General features: G+C 34.7%; 1 protein-coding gene across 1 annotated transcript; it reads right to left on the bottom strand.

Annotated features, from left to right (window-relative positions):
* Positions 1-1,229: 1,229 nt before the first annotated feature.
* On the bottom strand, positions 1,230-19,183 carry LOC127696155 (sulfotransferase 1 family member D1). Its single transcript, XM_052198693.1, has 8 exons — positions 19,107-19,183; positions 13,250-13,406; positions 11,905-12,030; positions 11,011-11,108; positions 5,032-5,158; positions 3,710-3,804; positions 2,507-2,687; positions 1,230-1,702 (listed from the first exon to the last, which is right to left on the bottom strand). The coding sequence occupies exons 2-8, from the start codon at positions 13,395-13,397 to the stop codon at positions 1,590-1,592; spliced, it is 888 nt and encodes a 295-aa protein (XP_052054653.1). The 5' UTR covers positions 13,398-13,406; positions 19,107-19,183; the 3' UTR covers positions 1,230-1,589.
* Between the last annotated feature and the right edge of the window lie 437 nt (positions 19,184-19,620).

Below are 19,620 nucleotides of genomic sequence, written 5' to 3'. Positions count from 1 at the left end.
AATGGACCAAGTCAAAGCCAGAGTCATGCAACATGCGACATGTGGACCTTGTAGATGTTTAGAAACACAATAAATGCTCCTGTCTGTATCTTTTCTACTTTGGTCCAGCAAAAGCCCACAAACCTTCAGCATATTCTAGACAGGCATGTCTCTCCATGGAAACATACACTCAATCTGCCACTTGACATCATGATATGGTGAAAGTTCGCCCCCTAGTGAAATTAGTGAGCTTGTATTTTCACACAAACATGGAACCTGAATGTAGAAAACCATGTTCAATATTGATGGCAAACATCTTCTTCTGATACTGCGATGCATGGGTTATTATATCTTCCTTAGGGTTATCAAAATTCATTGTTGATTTTATTTAAGGATTTTTTTATTTTAGACATTACTATTGTTACTTAAAAATTACCTTGGCTTTAGAAAATTTTAAATTAATAAGACATTCATTAAACATAATGGTAAAATTTGATACAATCAGCACAAAAAGGTAAGAAACTATAACTTTAGCATATTTTCTCCAGTAATAACATCTGGTAAACCTATAACATTCTATTAACACCAGGATATTAATATATTACAGACTACTTGTTCTACAGCAATATTGTCCAGTTTCCTATTCTATGACTCTTGTCATGTCCTTTAAGGTTCTTCATTAAATTATGTTAGCATTAACTGGCTGTCCACTTTATCAGTTTTCTCATGTCAATAATGTTATATATTGTATGGAATCATACAGTACTTTATTCATTTATCTTTAAGTTTTCATTTTTCACTAAACACTAGTTACTGAAAACAAACATAAAGTGTTTTGAATTCCTGTCTCTTGACTGTTCAAAAATGAGTATCTCAGTCAGGAATGTTTAATTCCAGAAGGAGCAAAATGACCATGCTGTGATCCAAAACCCAATGAAAAAGAAGAGAGATTATGGAAATTAATTTATTATACAGAGTTTTCCTTTCAGAAGTGATGCTAAATGAACATAAAAGAGACAACAGAAAAGTAACTTGGAGTATTTTGAGCAAGCCTAAACATTTTCTGCAATAAGTTTTACAATAGCTTCAGTATGTGAAATGAAGAATAAAATAATTAGATCTCTAATTTCCTTGACTTAAATACTATAAAATGGGTACTATTGATTTTTTCACTAAAATTTAATATTTCTAAAATAGACTTAAGGGGAAATGGAATATTCTGACATAATGCATTTAAGTAATTTGGCAATGTTAAAGACAATATTTTAAAATGTAAAATAACCACAGATGAAGTTGAATTGGTTAATGAAATGTACTCTTCCTCTAGGAGGCAAACTAGACCATATACATACAGGAAGATATTAGTAACTGAAACTAAAACTACACTATATTATGAAGCATCTTAACATTGTATTATTTTGATAGCAAAGTAAATGGGAAACTACAATATGAACATTTCTATATGGAAGATAATTAGGAGAGAATGTACCTGATATCTATCTGTACATTAGAAGACCTTGAGTTTTAGAAAAATAATATACAGCATTTTCTTTGACTGAACCATGAATATTAGTGTCTGATGAAGGAGATTAAGGAGAAACAAATACTCCCTAGATCTCTGATCTAAACTTCAGTGTTGATCCTTCCATTTTCTGGACATAATCTTCTTCAAATTTCTCATACTGAGCTACAGTGAACTGATTCTTCCAATCACCCGAAATACCTGTAAAGAACGTAATGCAAAAGCATTTGGGATTACTATTAAATATCTGTCTAATAGGAATTTGAGTTAGCAATTTGAATGTATATTTGTTTTTTAACTTTTGATATTCATCATTACTTTATTCTTCAATTCACCAGATCTAATTGCTAGACCTACTTCCTAGCTTTCTAATTTAGATTAGATTTTCTAATTTAGATAGATTTACAAGTATCTTATGTTAAAAAATGATAATTCCTAAGCATCTTAAAGAAATGTTACTGGAAGAAACACTGCCTGATCATCTCATTACTAATGCTCAGGCTGTAGAAGCCGGGTAACAAAGGATAAAGGGGATTTCTCAATTGGAAGTTTACAGGGTCAAGTGATGACTTAACAAAAAAATTATTATCAAACAAAATTGGAAATTACCAGAGTGAATGAAATTAATCATACTTATCTACTATATGTACTGAGGCTTCCGTATATTTAAAACACCAAAAAGTCTTTATGGAAGGATATGACATGCCATGCGGAAGGAATATTTGCATAAATTATAGTTTCAACAGAATATTCCACAATAAGTTAGAAGCCACAATTAAAAAACCTATTTTTTTCATGTCAATTAGAGATATTTGAACAGGAAAATTCCAGAAATGATATAAAAAATACAGTATTCTGAGGATTTTGTTTTTTCTACTTTAGTGATTCCTCTCTTAAGCATCCTTAACTGCTTCTAATTTCTTACAATTTCTCATTGCTATGATTACATATACATTCCACGATGTAACCGGAATCTATACAGAAATGAATTTGTGCTTTTCTCACCCTTTCTCATGAAAGGAGAGACTGAGTGGTCCATCTCTTCTTTCATCATAGTGGTGTAATTTGCGCTAGGATTCTGCTTCATTACATTGAAAGAACTATGGTAGAGGATTTTATTTACAGTTTCTTCTGGTATGTCTTTTTCTAGAAACTTTAATAATTTTTCAATTTCACACTTTGGATCCTGAAATGATAAAGGGGAAAAGGATCATTTCATTTAGATATGGCCACAAAGAAAGGACTTGCACTTACTAAAGTTCTGTTTAACCTTAACTTGTGGGAGAGATATTTTGTAATTTTATGCTACTTTTTGGGAAAGCAAAGTGATTTCCTTGACCATTCAATGCACCAACCATGAGCTAAGAGCATGGGAGAGTTTCTTTTTCATGGGTTGATTCTCAATATTAATATTTAAGCATATAATGAATTTGCAGAAAATAGTAATAAGGTAAGTTGCTATTTTAGTTAGAGTATCTGCAATCATCTTGTTTTTAAATATAATACCAACTACACTTTATATATCTCAAGAATTTTCTAGCAGTGAAAATAGTCTCTGGTCTCTCACACCTACATATTGAGTATGAAATTGAAGTGAAGTAAGAGAGTTGTGCCACATCATTCATATGCCAATTCAATCAAATACCAAGTCTTTCTTATGCAAATTAAGGGGAAATTATGATGGATGAGGGTGAAATTATTAAATTAAGAATGAAAATATCTGGCGTAAATGGGACGAGAAGTCTTTGGTTCTCTGAAGGCTCGATACCCCAGTGCAGGGGAATGCCTCATGGAATTTAGTTTGTGTGTACTTCAATAGGGAAGTAATGCTTATCTGAAAAGAAATGAACAGTTTTGTGTTTTATGTAGACTCGGGAATAAAGGAAAAATGGTACAAAAAGAGCCTGGACAAACATAAAGGGATTAAATAAGACCAGACTCTAGAATTATCTTAATGATTTTATAGTTTAGACGCTAATAAACTATTTGAACACATAAGTGGAATCATACAGATATTTTCAAAGATATTATTATTATCCATAATTAGATAATCAATAGCAACATGATGGGTTTGAATTAATTCATATTTTATGAGAGAACCAGAGTTAAAAGTAAATTAGTAATGCTTATAAATTAAGAAGAAAAGAAAGAAATGGACAAATAAGTTAAATTATAGGTTTAAAAAAATAAATCGAAGTATCTACTTACTTCTTTCATATCTTCATAAAACAAATAAAGGATCCGGTATTCTTTTCTTTTCTCCCACCAGCCCTTCACATGATCATACCAGGGGCCAAAGCTCACTAAAGTTAAAGATGAAATGCAAAATTAAAAACTATTTACATGAACTAGGAATAGCTGAATGTCTCTTTAAGTAACGGTTATCTGTCCTTTTCTCATGGACTTCAAAATTTACCTTAAAAAAATAAAAGTTATTCTGTTACAAGGTGAATCATGTCTTCCACAAAGCTACATACTGCAATGTCCACATTTCATACCTGATAATGAAACTGCACTTAGTGGAAAAGTCCCTATAATAAGAAAAAATAGTTCCTGATTATGACAAATGCCCTTACAGATAAAGAAATTAAGACAGACACACCAAGATGGAAGATCACGGCAAGAACAACAATGCAGTTAGCCCTGCCCAGTTTAAGGAAAAAGGCTGTGCAAAAATACAGCACTGTCTCCTTGGATTTGTAGATTTGACAAAAGCAAAATCATGCATTTCTGTCATCTAAGCCACTCAATATGATAAGTTGTTACTGGACTTTTTGAAAACTAGTATAATTTGATAAATATAACTAAGATGACAAAAGTAAGGCTGCAGAGTCTGACTGCTTCAAACAAGTAGTGATGTATATGTTCAGAGGAGAGGGTTGTGAATAAATAAGATGACATAAACAGGAAGTCACAAAATGACTGGGAAGAGTAGAGTAGGTTTTTTTCTCTGAGAATCCTTCAGGCATTGACAATGACAATGACAGTAACAGTAATACCACAAGCACATAATACTTCAAGCAATGACAGGTGTTAAGTCTATGCTGCATGTTACCTACACACATTTGTTTCCAAGAGGAAGTTTATGTCTATTGGGATTTTTTTTCTACATTTGATATCATTAGAAAAGGAGACTGTATGTTTGTTAAAGGAACAGACACTCAAGAGTTTTGAATGCTAAAGAACAGAATCCAAGGAATAGGCATGTAATTAAAATAGTACACAGTTAAAATAGTAACATAGGCATTGAGATCTGAAAGCAGTTCAATTAATTGCCAGTAGTCATTCATGACTTATGAAATGGTGAAACCCAGAACTAGAAACTGTATGCATCACAAATGACTCAAAAGTTCCTCCAAAGACAAAAAGGACATGTTTTCTTTATCTTTACTCTTCCCAATATATTAGTAGATTGCTTGATGAAAATTAATTTTATAATAAACATAAGATTTAGATTTCAAATATTATGCCACCTTGGAAAAAATACCTATTAGTATTGAAATCATAATTAAAGGAAAACTTGGACCCACCTTGCCCAGCCATGAATTTCTCGAGGAACTCTTCCCAAGTGCCAGGCTCTGGGTGCATTTTTGCCATTTGGTGGAAATAATAGTAAGAAACAGCCACATCTTTGGCATTCCGTGCCACATAGATCATCTGTATGGGCAAATGAAAGGTTGGCATTTACTTTTGTAATTGAATAGTTTTTATCTATTGCTTCCATGTCTTTCTTTTTATTCATCATTTACAGATTCAATAATGATATTTATACACACACATATACCCAACATAGTAATTCACAACTATATATTGTTTTAATACACAAAAGTTCATCTCTCCTTTCTGACACATCTTCCATCTCTTTAAGCTTTGAAAAGATTATCTCTTGAAATATGAAAGATGATTATAAAAACAGACCTAGAGTGGTTGTACCAATTTGCAACCCCACCAGCAGTGGAGGAGTGTTCCTCTTTCTCCACACCCTCTCCAACACTTGCTGTCTCCTGAATTTTTAATCTTAGCCATTCTGACTGGTGTAAGATGAAATCTTAGGGTTGTTTTGATTTGCATTTCTCTAATGACTAATGAAGTTGAGCATTTTTTAAGATGCTTCTCGGCCATCCGAATTTCTTCAGGTGAGAATTCTTTGTTTAACTCTGTACCCCATTTTTTAATAGGGTTGTTCGGATTTCTGGAGTCTAACTTCTTGAGTTCTCTATATATATTGGATATTAGCCCTCTATCTGATGTAGGATTGGTGAAGATCTTTTCCCAATTTGTTGGTTGCCGATTTGTCCTCTTGATGCTGTCCTTTGCCTTACAGAAACTTTGTAATTTTATGAGGTCCCATTTGTCAATTCTTGCTCTTAGAGCATACACTATTGGTGTTCTGTTCAGAAACTTTCTCCCTGTACCGATGTCCTCAAGGGTCTTCCCCAGTTTCTTTTCTAGTAGCTTCAGAGTGTCTGGCTTTATGTGGAGGTCCTTGATCCATTTGGATTTGAGCTTAGTACAAGGAGACAAGGATGGATCAATTTGCATTCTTCTGCATGCTGACCTCCAGTTGAACCAGCACCATTTGTTGAAAAGGCTATCTTTTTTCCATTGGATGTTTTCAGCCTCTTTGTCGAGGATCAAGTGGCCATAGGTGTGTGGGTTCATTTCTGGATCTTCAATCCTGTTCCATTGATCCTCCTGCCTGTCACTGTACCAATACCAGGCAGTTTTTAACACTATTGCTCTGTAGTATTGCTTGAGGTCAGGGATACTGATTCCCCCAGATTTTCTTTTGTTGCTGAGAATAGTTTTAGCTATCCTGGGTTTTTTGTTGTTCCAGATGAATTTGAAAATTGCTCTTTCTAACTCTGTGAAGAATTAAGTTGGGATTTTGATGGGTATTGCATTGAATCTGTATATTGCTTTTGGCAAAATGGCCATTTTAACTATATTGATTCTACCGATCCATGAGCATGGGAGGTTTTCCCATTTTTTGAGGTCTTCTTCCATTTCCTTCTTCAGAGTCTTGAAGTTCTTGTCATACAGATCTTTCAGTCTGGCGGTTCCTCCGAAAACTGGGTACCTCACTTCCAGAAGATCCTGCTATACCACTCCTGGGCATATACCCAGAAGACTCCCCACCATGTAATAAGGATACATGCTCTACTATGTTCATAGCAGCCCTATTTATAATTGCCACATGCTGGAAAGAACCCAGGTATCCCTCAACAGAAGAGTGGATGCAAAAAATGTGGTATATCTACACAATGGAGTACTATTCAGCCATTAGAAACAATGAATTCATGAAATTCTTAGGCAAATGGATGGAGCTAGAGAACATCATACTAAGTGAGGTAACCCAGACTCAAAAGGTGAATCATGGTATGCACTCACTAATAAGTGGATATTAACCTAGAAAACTGAAATACCCAAAATATAATCCACACATCAAATGAGGTACAAGAAGAAAGGAGGAGTGGCCCCTGGTTCTGGAAAGACTCAGTGAAACAGTATTCGGCAAAACCAGACCAGGGAAGTGGAAAGGGGTGGGTGGGAGGACAGGGGAAGATAAGGGGGCTTACGGGACTTTCGGGGAGTGGGGGGGGGCTAGAAAAGGGGAAATCATTTGAAATGTAAATAAATTATATCAAATAAAAAAATATTAAAAAAAAAACAGACCTAGAACTTTCACACCTATGTTCCAGTGTCTTTGGTATGGGAAGGTATTCTGAAGTCTATGGAAAAAGAAACCTGGAAGACAGCAACAGTGTACTTAGATATAATAATAAATAAATCTTTTAAAAAAAAAAGAAAAAGTAAACAGAAACCTCGACAGCAACCCAGCCACAAAATCCCCCACCTACAACCTGTCTGGCCTGCTAGATGTGCTGGGTTAATGGTTGGCCAGAACTTGTAGGATTGGCCAACTATTGTTTGGTTTAATGCCGTACTACAGAAGGGACCCTGTGCTCTACAATGCCTGGATGTCCAGGAACCTGGGACTGGTTAGCTCTGAGACCTAGGATAGAACCAAACACCACTAAAAAAAAGAGAAAAATAATCAATGAAATGATATAGTTATAGATTGGTACCTTGTCCAGTTATCAAGAGAGAGGTTTTATCTGGCAGTCAATGAGAGAAGGTACAGAAACCCACATCCAAACATTATGGAGAGAGAGAGAGAGGGAGAGAGAGAGAGAGAGAGAGAGAGAGAGAGAGAGAGAGAGAGAGAGAGAGAGAGGTTTCTCTAAAAATTGTTTTGTTAGCACTCACTTACTGGAATACCTTGGGCCTACCTCTGTTAAAATCAAGTTTAACACTTGATGTTTAGCCATGCATGTAATGGAAATTAAGTGCAGAAAGAGACCTTCAGGAAGCTATGATTAGATTAGCCTTCTCTTTTAATTGATATACAATGTGAGAACTTTCATACTCTCAAGTCACAGACAGTAACCTGTTTAAGCTTGGAAATGGACAAGGGTAGGAAGGGAGTAGACTGAAATAAATTTGGAAGGGATGTAGTCATAGGCTGATATACAGGATGAATGCTGTAGCTTATAAATTTCACTATAAACATTAAGCCCTGTAAACATTACTAGTGATTTCTTATTTCAATTTCAATAGACTGGGGCAATAAGCCAAAAAGCATCTATCAACATTATTGGTAACTTTTTGCAAGATGTGTTTCATTTGCTTTAGTATAGAGAAGATGCTTTGAGACTGTCTCCACAACCTCCTAAAAATAAACCATAACTCCTTCTAGGCTCTTGTTGATATTCATTACTGTAAATCTCTCTCTCTCTCTCTCTCTCTCTCTCTCTCTCTCTCTCTCTCTCTCTCTCTCTCTCTCTCTCTCTCTCTCTCTCTCTCTCCTCTAACTCTCTCTGTGTGTCTGTGTATGAAAAAGAAGTAAGTCCCTATGTAAATGTGGGAAAAGTAGAGATAACTCAGTGAAGATATCTAAGTAGTCAATAAGCCTTATTAAATGCACCAATCTAATTAGTCACAAAGGGAGAACAAAATAACCCCCTGCATAGTCATCAGTATGAACCAAAATGTTTTATCTATATTCGATGTTAATGAAGATATGGAGTAACTTAGTTACTGTTGCTCATCAATGCTTTAAATTCTTCAAACACTATTTTAAAATGTCAGCTACACAAAATGAGTGAGGACCTTAGGTTTTTAATAATTCCATCCCTAAATATGTAGCCAAGAGAAAATGTACACCAATGCACTAAAAGTATGTTTTAGTGTGTACACTATAATATGCAAAGCAACACTATTTATATTGCTGACAACCAGCAGAAACTCAACCATATATCAGCAGTAAAAACTCTGAAGGAGTCACATGTTTTTGATACTGTATGTTATTGATCCTCAAACTTTAATCTGAATTAAATTTAAATCTGCTATTGTTAAATTTTAGACTTTGGGGCTTTGTTTCCACAATTTATGTTTCAGATGATCAGAATGGAGTCTGAGACGTTCATCTAGAAAGCTAGTAGGCCTGCTTCTTGTAATGTAATAGAACAGATAAATTTATACAAAGGAATAGCTTTCACATGTATTGAGAAAAAATGAATTTTACAATATTCATAGTTTAAAAGTGCAGGAAAAACAGGCAAAGTTATGTAATGTGAGAACAAAAAGGTTACTGAGTAGAAGTTTGTTGGATCTGAACTTTTGAGGTGCTAACAATGAAGGACTTGAGTTTTTTATGTATGGTCATTTTCTAAATACTCATGAAGCTCAATTCTTGGGATTTGTACTATTTCCCTAAATGTGTGCTTGAAAAAATTTATTAAAATAAAATGATAAAAAGTATGAATCTGTACCATTATAAATCATTTATAGTTAATAACATATTATAAATGCATTATATATTGCTTATAGAGTTATAATATGCAAAAATAGGTAATTATAAATATTCATTGATTAATTTATAGAATTATATAAAATTTTCTGGTCTTATAAATTTCTGTCTGTTCTGGTATTAGATGCAGTTCTTTAAAAGCAGTTGAAAGACCAGTGAAAAGATTGAGAGACAATCTGAGAGTGACTCAGGCATACTGTACAACCTTTTCTTCAAACTCCATCCATAGGAAAGAAAGAAAGTGAGGCAGGCAATGGAGTTGTGGAGCTATGATGCATAGAGTCTGTCTACCAGTCCTGATTCAGATGAAGAAACTAGTGATTGAACATTAGCCTTGGTGAAATCCCAGGGGAAGGCTGCAACTACAGAATTGCTGAGTTTTGCTACATTGTATTTGTCGACTGCATCTGTTAATGATGAAATACGTGGGGCTTATGTAGCTTTTCGACCTGTTTTCCACTTTGTTAACTGGAGACAAATTACACTCTTGTTTAGGTCAATGACTCAGATCTTGGTGGCTCCACTGCTCAGTCTATTGTTCTTCTAGCAATTATGGGCACATGATCATTTAAGCATTCAAAGTTAGATAAATCCCTTCTTCCATTGTTCCACAAAACCTGGCAGAGATTTTTTGGTCATTATTTTTCTGTCTCTGATTGGACTTCTAAACTAAACGGTGGTTTATAGACATGTAGCTGGGAGGTTTTTAGTCTCTTATACTTGGAAACCTTGAGACAGATTAGGTCCTCCATATCTATTTTAAAGATTGATTTGCATATCCTGAAATTAAAACATAAAGTGGGGGGAATCGTGGGGAGCCATGGCTTTGTGCTTGGCTAAGCTGCCTTGAGAGGCGTGCGTCATAGGTTTTTCAAGTTAGAGTCTGTGGCTCCTGGAGCACAGTGTACCATCAAGTTCTTGAGTTGTTCTCCCTCAGGCAGTGAAGAATTCAGGCCACGTTGCTTCTCTGTATGTTCTCTTAGTAGTCAAGGAAGCATGAAAACTTGGCAGGACAACTGGTCTTTGACATCAATCCTCTGTATACCGTGCTGCTTGCAGACATCATTGTATCCTAACACCTCTAACTCTATCGATCCTGGAAGTTTCCATTGTATTCTGTCTCTGATAAAGATATAAAAAAAATCTAATTGCTCTTGAAGAAATTGGCACAGCCTCAGTTATGCTGTGGATTCTCCAATCTGGCTTGATTTAATTCTTTGTGGCCATATCAGGTTACCTTGACCTTGTATGCACACAATGTCCAGACTTTCTCTTCATCTTTTTATCTCATTTACAATATGAAAGGACTGAATGAAAAATTTTCAAATTTATCTTTGATCTCACATATGTGTGTGTGTCTTTGCATTTGTGTCTATGTGTGTGCTTGTATATGGTGTGTGTAGGAGTGTGTGTTTTGTGTGGTGTGTGTGTGTGTGTGTGTGTGTGTGTGTGTGTGTGTGTGTAAAACAACAGTTAAAGGAATAAAGCCAAGAATTTGACAGAGAGTGAGGAATATATGGTTGGCATTAGAGGGAGGAAATGGAAAGTAGAAATGTTGTAATTATGTACAAATATCAAAAAATTCAAATGAATGAAAGAAATGGAAAGACAAAGAAAGATTATTTTCAGTTTCTACCTTGCAGTCATTTTTCCAGAATGAGGAAGGAAGCAGCTGAACAGGAAGATGTGTTTTCACTAGCCGAGGAGACTGCATGTTTTTCAGCATTTCAACACCTATAAACATACACATCAATAAAGTGTATACTTTTATATTTACACAGCTTATTTCCAATTCAATCTAAGATCTAATCATTAATCATGATTAATCTAATCATCAATAAAGTTCTTTTTTTCTTTTTCTTTGTTCTGATTTGCTGGCTAAGTGGACCAATAGCTTCATATCCTCCATTAAGTCATGGTTAAATGGGCTCCTTCATTTTTTGTAGGTATAAGAGTATGATGATCTCCAAATCTGTCCATAAGAATTTCCTTACTTCTAACACAAGATGTAGCAGAAAGAGCAGCTTTGAACCAGTCTCCAATCTCTTCATCTTTATATCTCATTTATAATATGAAAAGATTAAATGAAACTCTTTCAAATTCCTCTTCTTTCTTTCTCATGTTCAAACTCTATGATGGAATTTGACAGAATATCCATTTCTATTTTTTCAAGATTTTAAAAAAATGTAAAGAAATGTATTCCCATAATATTTTTCATTTTATATATATATATATATACATATATATATATATATATGTGTGTGTGTGTGTGTGTGTGTGTGTGTGTGATATGTTATATGATGAACTAACTAAATAATAGACTTCCATATATTAAGGGATTTAAGCTAGATCAAGATGTAGATGTTAACTTTTAGTAAATGGAGTCCAACCAAATCCTAACTTCTCTAGACACTTAGGATTTGATAGTGTTTGTTCTTTCTGTATTATTGTGGGTCCTGTCTTCTTCACACATACTAAGAAAAGATGTGTATTTATTTCTATACTGAAAATAGATATCCTGAGAAAATACCATTTGTTATTCCCGGAATTATAAGCTCCATGAACGGTACTCGTATGTAGATTGCATCCCTTTTACATTTCTCTGCATCTCCATTATTATAGATCAAATCCAGTATTTCACTGATCCAAGTTGTTCCTAAGAGGAAAATGGAAGAAATTAAATATTTCTGTTGAAAGTAAAATGAGAAAATCAAGAGAGGCAAAGGTGTTTTGTAATACCTGAAACAAACAAACAAGAAGAGTATTTTATTTTCACATCCTTTATCGTACTCCAATATGGTTTGTTTTAAATCAAAATATTCTAAAATGCATTTGAGTTGGATCCCCTAGGAGGATGATGGTCAGAGGGAATAGCCAACTTTGATGAAATTATCAGCTCATATATTTCCTATCAATATTTTAAAAAAATTAGAGCTTAGACTTCAAGGGAATATCAGATGAAAATAATAAACATATAGTGAAGGTGTGAAAAGAGACCATGAAGAACTTTATCCTGTAATAATAAGGATGTTACATACAATAGAGACCATTTGACCTCAGCACAGTGATACAATCTGACAAGTATGATAGTATGTCTCACCAGTCCTCAAAAAAAATACCCAATTCATATGAGAACATTGTATATGCAACAGCATATGTGGTTTGATTATCAGGTGAGTGACGCATTTCTATTGAAAGAATATGATAAATCAGAAAAATAACTTATTAGTTGTTCTCATAACAGTAAGAGAAACACTGAAATATACTATTTAATCGATGTCATAGCATTTTAATGAGTGAAATAAGATAGTCTACACTTTTCAATGGTTTCCAGAAAGTAGAAAGGATTCACATATATGGCAGTGTTACACCTAAACTCAATAGTTTGTTGGATAACTTGGAAAATTAATTAAAATGAAAGTAAATGAGAAAAAGGAGAAAAAATTGGCCCAAACCACCTTCTTTTTAATAACATGTCATATAGTACATGTATTCAATTCCTAAGACCCTGTAATCATGTGAGGTTCATTTGACCTTGGCAGATCAGAATGTACTAAATTCTAATGTATTTGTTTTTTTCCCTTAGAAAATAAAGTAGAAATATGGAGAAAGGTGAAAGCTATGAGAGTATTTATTAGTTAGGAAGTTTGACTGATTGTGGGTTCAAGTAAATTCATAGGGCACCTGCTGGAATTTCAGAAGTCAATGTGAAGCTGTATAATCTGAGGCAACATTGTCCCAGCAAGCCACAATACTTGTTTAACATGTTAGGAAAATTCAGCTAAGGCTGGACAAATAGTTTGCAGTCAATCAGGCTCATGAGTATAGATTATTATTGTCTAACTCTCTATAGTGAATAAATTAAAAGTTCTTACCAGATTTGGGATAGGTGGAGATCAAAAGGTCATCAGGCCGGGCTTCAAATGACTCTACTTGGGACCATTGCTCAGCAATGCTCCAAAAGAGAGGGACACCTTGAACATTCACTAACTCCCTCCTGAAGACATCCAGCTTGCTTTCCATTTGGGGAGACTATATTTTAACAAAGGGTATCATCAATCAACTTTAAAATGTTACTAACTGAATAATAATATTATTTCTCAAACTTCAGAGACATAAACTCAGATTATTTGTGTTATAATCATGTGAAGAAGATAAATTGAACAAACAGATAAACATTTATTTTCATCCATACCATTCATATGCAGCATATTACCACCCCTCATTTGTATATCAGTAGCATATGCTGAAGCAAATATTTTTAAGATGTACAGTAAGGTTACAACATTACAAAGTTAGAAGAACACTGTAAGAAACTGTGCTATCAGTTCATGCTTAGTCCCAGAATGCCACAGTTCTCCTTAGATCAAAAATAAAAGATGGCCTAAATTGCAATGCCCTTCCTTTAAATTTCAAGGTAAACTGGTAAATTGTTTAAATTATATATGGAAGGCTACAAATTAAGAGAAAGTATATATGTGGGGTGTGAGAAAGATTTAGAGGAGAAAATAGAGATCATAAGAAAGATGTCAATGAACATGCCAAATGCACAGGAAAAGGCTCACAAGGCCTCATCCATACATAAAGAACTATAGGCAATTGAGTAAAACTAAGAGTGAAAGAGATGGCCCTTCCCTGGGAAGATCACAGTGATTGTGCAGTGCCAACTGGTCAGTCCTGAATACACACATGTAAGTAACATTATATTGACTTATTTAGTCAGTATATGTATTGACTAGATAAGTCATACACACACACACACACACACACACAAATACTTATATGCATGCAATAACAATTGGTAGAATGAGTGCCTGTGGATTTGAAAGACAGCAGGGAGGAATCTATATAAGGGAGGGTTGGAGGGAACCAAGGGGGTTGAGAATTGAAATAAAATATCAAGAATAAACAACAGCAATAGGGTAAAAGAAAAAAATAAGCTTAAATTTAGACAATTGAGGATACATTGCACATCTTCCACTAAATTTTGAAACACTCATTATGATGACGCTGTTTTATTTTTTTCAACAGGACCCTAAATGAAAGCATTTCTCTTTTTTCTCTTGCCTGTAATGGGTAAGTAAAGAAATTGAAATCTACTATTAATCATACTCCAAAATACACCTGACTCCAATTTAGCATGAGCTGTGGGATTATGTTATTTCCTCTAAAAAATCTAGCTTTAAATTTTTAGCTAAACTGGGACTTTGTATTACTCTTTTAAGAGAATGCCTAGCTACTACCTAACAAGCAGTACCAATATTATATTAAGTTTTAATAAAGATCCCTTGGAATTAATACTGTGGTGGTTTGAATATGCTTGGCCCAGGGAGTAAGTGGCATTATTAGGAGGCATGACCTTATTGGAGTGGGTATGACCTTATTGGAGGAAAGTGTGTCACTGTGGGTGTAGACTTTGAGAGGACAGAGAAGGCCATTGGTGAAGGTCCAACCTCAGTTGCCATTCATTGTCCAGGACAGAAGGAGTCATGCAAAGAAGCTGAGGCTTGGAACTATGAAGAGAGCCTTTGTGAGGCTATTGGTGATATCTAATTGCAGTGGAAGATTCCAGCAAATTACAGCTGCCAGTACCATGAGATGATCACCAAGAACAGAAGAAGCAATGGAGTGGAGTCAAGAAGAACCAATAGTGCTACAGAGGGCAGAGCTGGAGAAGTGACCCAAGCCCTTTGGAGGAGCCCAGCAGATAAGGTGTGGATCCTGACATTGGGGCAAGAAGCTGTAAAGTTGAAGTTGCACTGGTTACCCCAGGATCTCAGATATGTCAGAGCCATGGGATTTCTTGCCTAGGAAAACTGCTGACAATGAATGGAATGTGCCAAAAGGAAAGATGTTTGTTGCAGTCAACAATGATGAAAGGAGTTGGAGATCTGAAGAGTGCTTTTATATCAGACATGGAGATGCAGAATTTGGAGTTTGCCTAGCTGGTTTGTGGTCTTTGCTTTAGTTCAGTATTTCCTTACTATAAAGTTTTAGAATGGTAATATACTTCCTGTTTTGTTGGATGTATATGATCAGCTTTTTTTTATCTTGATTTTATAGGGGATTACAGTTAAGTGTTTGGATGAATCTCAGAAGAAACTGAACTTTTGACACTTAGCATTGTTGAGTCTTCTATAAACTATGGGAACTTTTGAAGTTGAATTAAAGTTATTTTTCATTATACTATGGCTAGGTGTGGCCTCCATAGATTCATGTGTTTGATTCAACAAGCCTATGGGGTCAGAGAGTTCAATGTGTCAGTTTGAATATGCTTGGGCCAGGTAGTAAGTGGCACTATTAGGAGGTGTGGCCTTGTTTAAGAAGGTGTGACTAATTGGAGGAAGTGTGTCACTGTGGGGGTGGGCCTTTGAGATCGTCCTTCCTGCTAGCTTTCTAGAAGCTAGTCTTTTCCTATTTGACATCACAACCAGATGTAGAACTCTCAGCTGCTTCTCTAGCACAATGTCTGCCTGGATAATGCATGTTTTTGGGATGATAATAGACTGAACACCTGACCCTAGGCCAGCCTTAGTTAAATATTATCTCTTATAAAAGTTGCCTTGGTCATGGTGTCTCTTCTCAGCAATGGAAACCCAAAGACAAGTACAAGTCAGATTCAAAGTCAGATGTCTGAAGTCTATAGATAAAATAACTATCCTTCTGTACCTGTGGATTCTACATAAACATAGTCAATCACCTACTAATTAGATTGTTCATAAATAAAATCCCTCCTTGATATCATCAACAATATGATATAGCAACTATCTGCATAATATATACATGCCAGACATTAAGTAGTGTAGAAATGATTCAACCTTTCAACAGGATGCAATAATATAGATGTAACTATTAGACCATTATAAAAAGACCCAAACACTTAACCATTTTGAGTCTTGGGGTCTTGGAACCAATCCATTTTGGATATTAAGAGACTTTCACCCAAATTGTCTTTAATATTCATTATTTTATCCCCTTAAGCCTTCACATTCTCTCAAACAATCCTTTACAGACCACAGAAGTATATTTTTCAGTGTGGTTCAAAGGGTTGAATAATTTATTCCAGATTAAATATTTTATAGTATATTTTTGAAAAAGATTCAGTTACATTAAACAACTCAAATGATTAACACAAAAACATAAATTTACGTGTTGGCATCTGGTGACTTTTGTGTTTTCCAAGCAATATTATCTTCTCTTCCCACCAATAAATAAGGATTTTCCTAGAATAACAATCACAGGAAAGCATAGCAATAGTGTTTTGAAAAGTTAATTTGTTATCTGATCACTTTCTTATTGATTAATATTTCAATACAGATAACATCTGATCAGTTATTAAGCATCTTTGCGCCCATTTATTTATAGTTTCATTAGACTAAATCTCAGCATAACAGTTGATTTGCCTTTTTTCCAGTTATTCACAGCTTTCCCAGTGCCCGTGAATATAGACAAGTATAAACTAAATTAAGAAATAGTTGTGAGAAATTTATTAGTTGATTTTGTCACTGTGTAAAAATATTACAGTGCACTTACCCAAACTAAGTCATCTTCAATGTACTTGGGAAAGCTAGTGCAGCCACTTTGGAAAATCAGTCTAGTTGTTTTCCAAAGAACTGGAGACAGAACTTTCAAATGATCCAGCGATACTGCACCTGAACATTTATTCAATGTCCTACTACAGAGACATTTGCACATCCATATTTATTTCTGTTGTAGTCAAATATCTGGTAAATGGAATCAATTTGGGTTCCCTCAACAGGTGGATGCATGAGGAAAATGTGGTACACATATCCAGTGAAACGTAACTCAGCTGTAAGTATAAAATGAACCTTGAAGGAAAGGGGATGGAACTGGGCAAAAGTACATTGAGTAATGCCACTTAGACCTTGAAAGACAAAACCACATGTTCTCTTTCATATGCAGACCCTAACTTTCAATTATTATAAGGAAGCCAGGAAACTAGAAATAATCATTTTAGAGGCAGGAACACTTTAAGGTAGGAATAATAGCAGATTGAAAGTAAAACAAAGTAAGAGATGGACAACTTGGGGGAGTAGAAGCTGAAGCATGAGTGAGTGCAGAGGGTGGAGCCTTGAACTAACCCCAAAAGCAGGGCATATGTAAAGCTATATGCAAACCTACTATACCAGAACAGATTTAAAAATATTCAGAGGGTAATTAGAATATATGCAAACTGAAAAGTGGGAACTCTGTGATTATAGAGAAAGGGAAAAGCAGGGAGTAGTAAGGATTATCTAAAACTAAGAATGTACAAAAAGTCTATGGGCACACACATAGCAACTTAATTTCAAGATACAACTTTAAAATAAAGGAAATTGAACAGATTTCCTCTGCATGGTGGAAATAATGTTGCTTTTAGGAAACAAGTTATTGAATGAAACATTGCAGTGGAAGACAAGGGATACCTACCTATGATTTATTGGTCATGTTGGCCTCAGACATCTCCATACAACCCAGGATTATGCCAATATTCCCAATAGTATTAGCTGGTAGTTTTTTTCTCTTAACTTTTATTTTTTTATCATACGTTCCACTCCAACCGTAGTTTCCCCTTCCTCCTTCCCTCCCAGGACCACCCTAACCCTTGTTCCCATCCCAGATCCATTCCTTCATTTCACTTCTGAAAATGGCAGGCCTCCAAGAGATATCAACTAATCAAGGCATATCATGCTCCATTAAGTCTAGGAACCTCCCCTCATATTAAGGCTGGACAAGACAATCCAGTAGGAGAAAAGGGGTCAACAAAGCAGACAAAAAAGTCAGAGACAATCCTACTCCCACTGTTGGAGTCCAGTAAGGACACCAAGCTACACAACCATGACATGTATGAAGAACCTAGGTCATAAACATGCACAATCAGAATTCTGTAAAAAAATGTAGTGTATTATTCAGTTCATTCAAAGTTCTTATGTGTTAATTGCAACTATCACCTTTTAGTTAGGAAGGAAACTAACAATGAAAAAAAAAGTATCCTTTGGAAATCCTCCCACAAGGACTTGCTTTCAACAAATGTCAGAATTTGGTTTACAGCAAGATAAGCGTAGGTCCTATAGTGTTAACTATTTTAAATTTCTGTTATAAGACTTGGAACAAATAATACAAAGTATTACAAGATAAGCTCCAAGTTATACTACAGCTCTTGGCAAAGAAAAAATAAAGGTGAAGTGGCATGAATTTTTGTTAAGAATCTAGAGAATAACCTATCTCAAAGAGGTTGATTTTACTCATTATATTCCATACTAATGAGCTTCACACACACACACACACACACACACACACACACACACACACACACATATATATATATATACATATACATATATATATATATAGTATATTAAAGAGCATATGAAATAATTTTAAAAATATAAGCCCACCTTACTAATAATTTCTTTAAGTGATATCTTATAGTATACTTGATTATATAAAAAGTAATGCTTCATCTAGAGTCATTTCTGAGCAAATATTGAAATATCATAAGATAGTTTAGGTACTGTTCTTTGGACCTTGTGGAATATCTGTGCTTTGATCAGTATCTGACAGTCACAGAACACAGAAAAAAAATGTGTTTACATGATAAAAGTGTGCTTAATAATTTTTGGATCTTTCAAATATTATATACAAATTTAAGATTCCATATTTGTAATACCTACACCTTAAAAACTCACAGCCAACCTATTTATAGAAGAAATATAACCAAGTTTATCTTACCTTTAAGTCCTGGGAGCTTTGAATTTGCTCAGATGAAGAATGAGAGCCAAAAAATCCTTCAAAGGATTATGCCCCTGGGTAGTGTACAACTTAATGTGAGAAAGAGATTAAGTTGTTGTAAGCTCAGGAAATGCTGAACAATGTTTTTTTCCCTAAGGTCACTTCCCTGTTTACCTACCTGAAAATGTCCCATGAGTATAAACTGCCCAGGGGGATAATTATAAGACCTTAGAAACACCTCCATGTTTTGTGTATTGTTAGCAGTTACTATTAGTCAATTATTAAATGACCAGTGGACTATGGTCTTCCTAACCTACAGGTGAACTGTGTTAAACCTAAAGATATTTTGTTCTATAGATATCAAAATGATTATCAAACTCATGACAATCAATATATCATTCTTTTAGAGAGTACTATATTGGTAGTACATAAATCCTTGGCATGGTACAAGTATTTAACCTAAAATAATGATGAGATAGGATGTCTAAGTCTTTCTGAGAGTGGCAATGGAAGA

Source organism: Apodemus sylvaticus, chromosome 11, assembly GCF_947179515.1.
Source record: "Apodemus sylvaticus chromosome 11, mApoSyl1.1, whole genome shotgun sequence".
In the NCBI taxonomy this organism is placed as follows: Eukaryota; Metazoa; Chordata; class Mammalia; order Rodentia; family Muridae; genus Apodemus; species Apodemus sylvaticus.
Note: the sequence above shows the minus strand (reverse complement) of the source record. Positions and strands in the feature narration are given on the sequence as shown.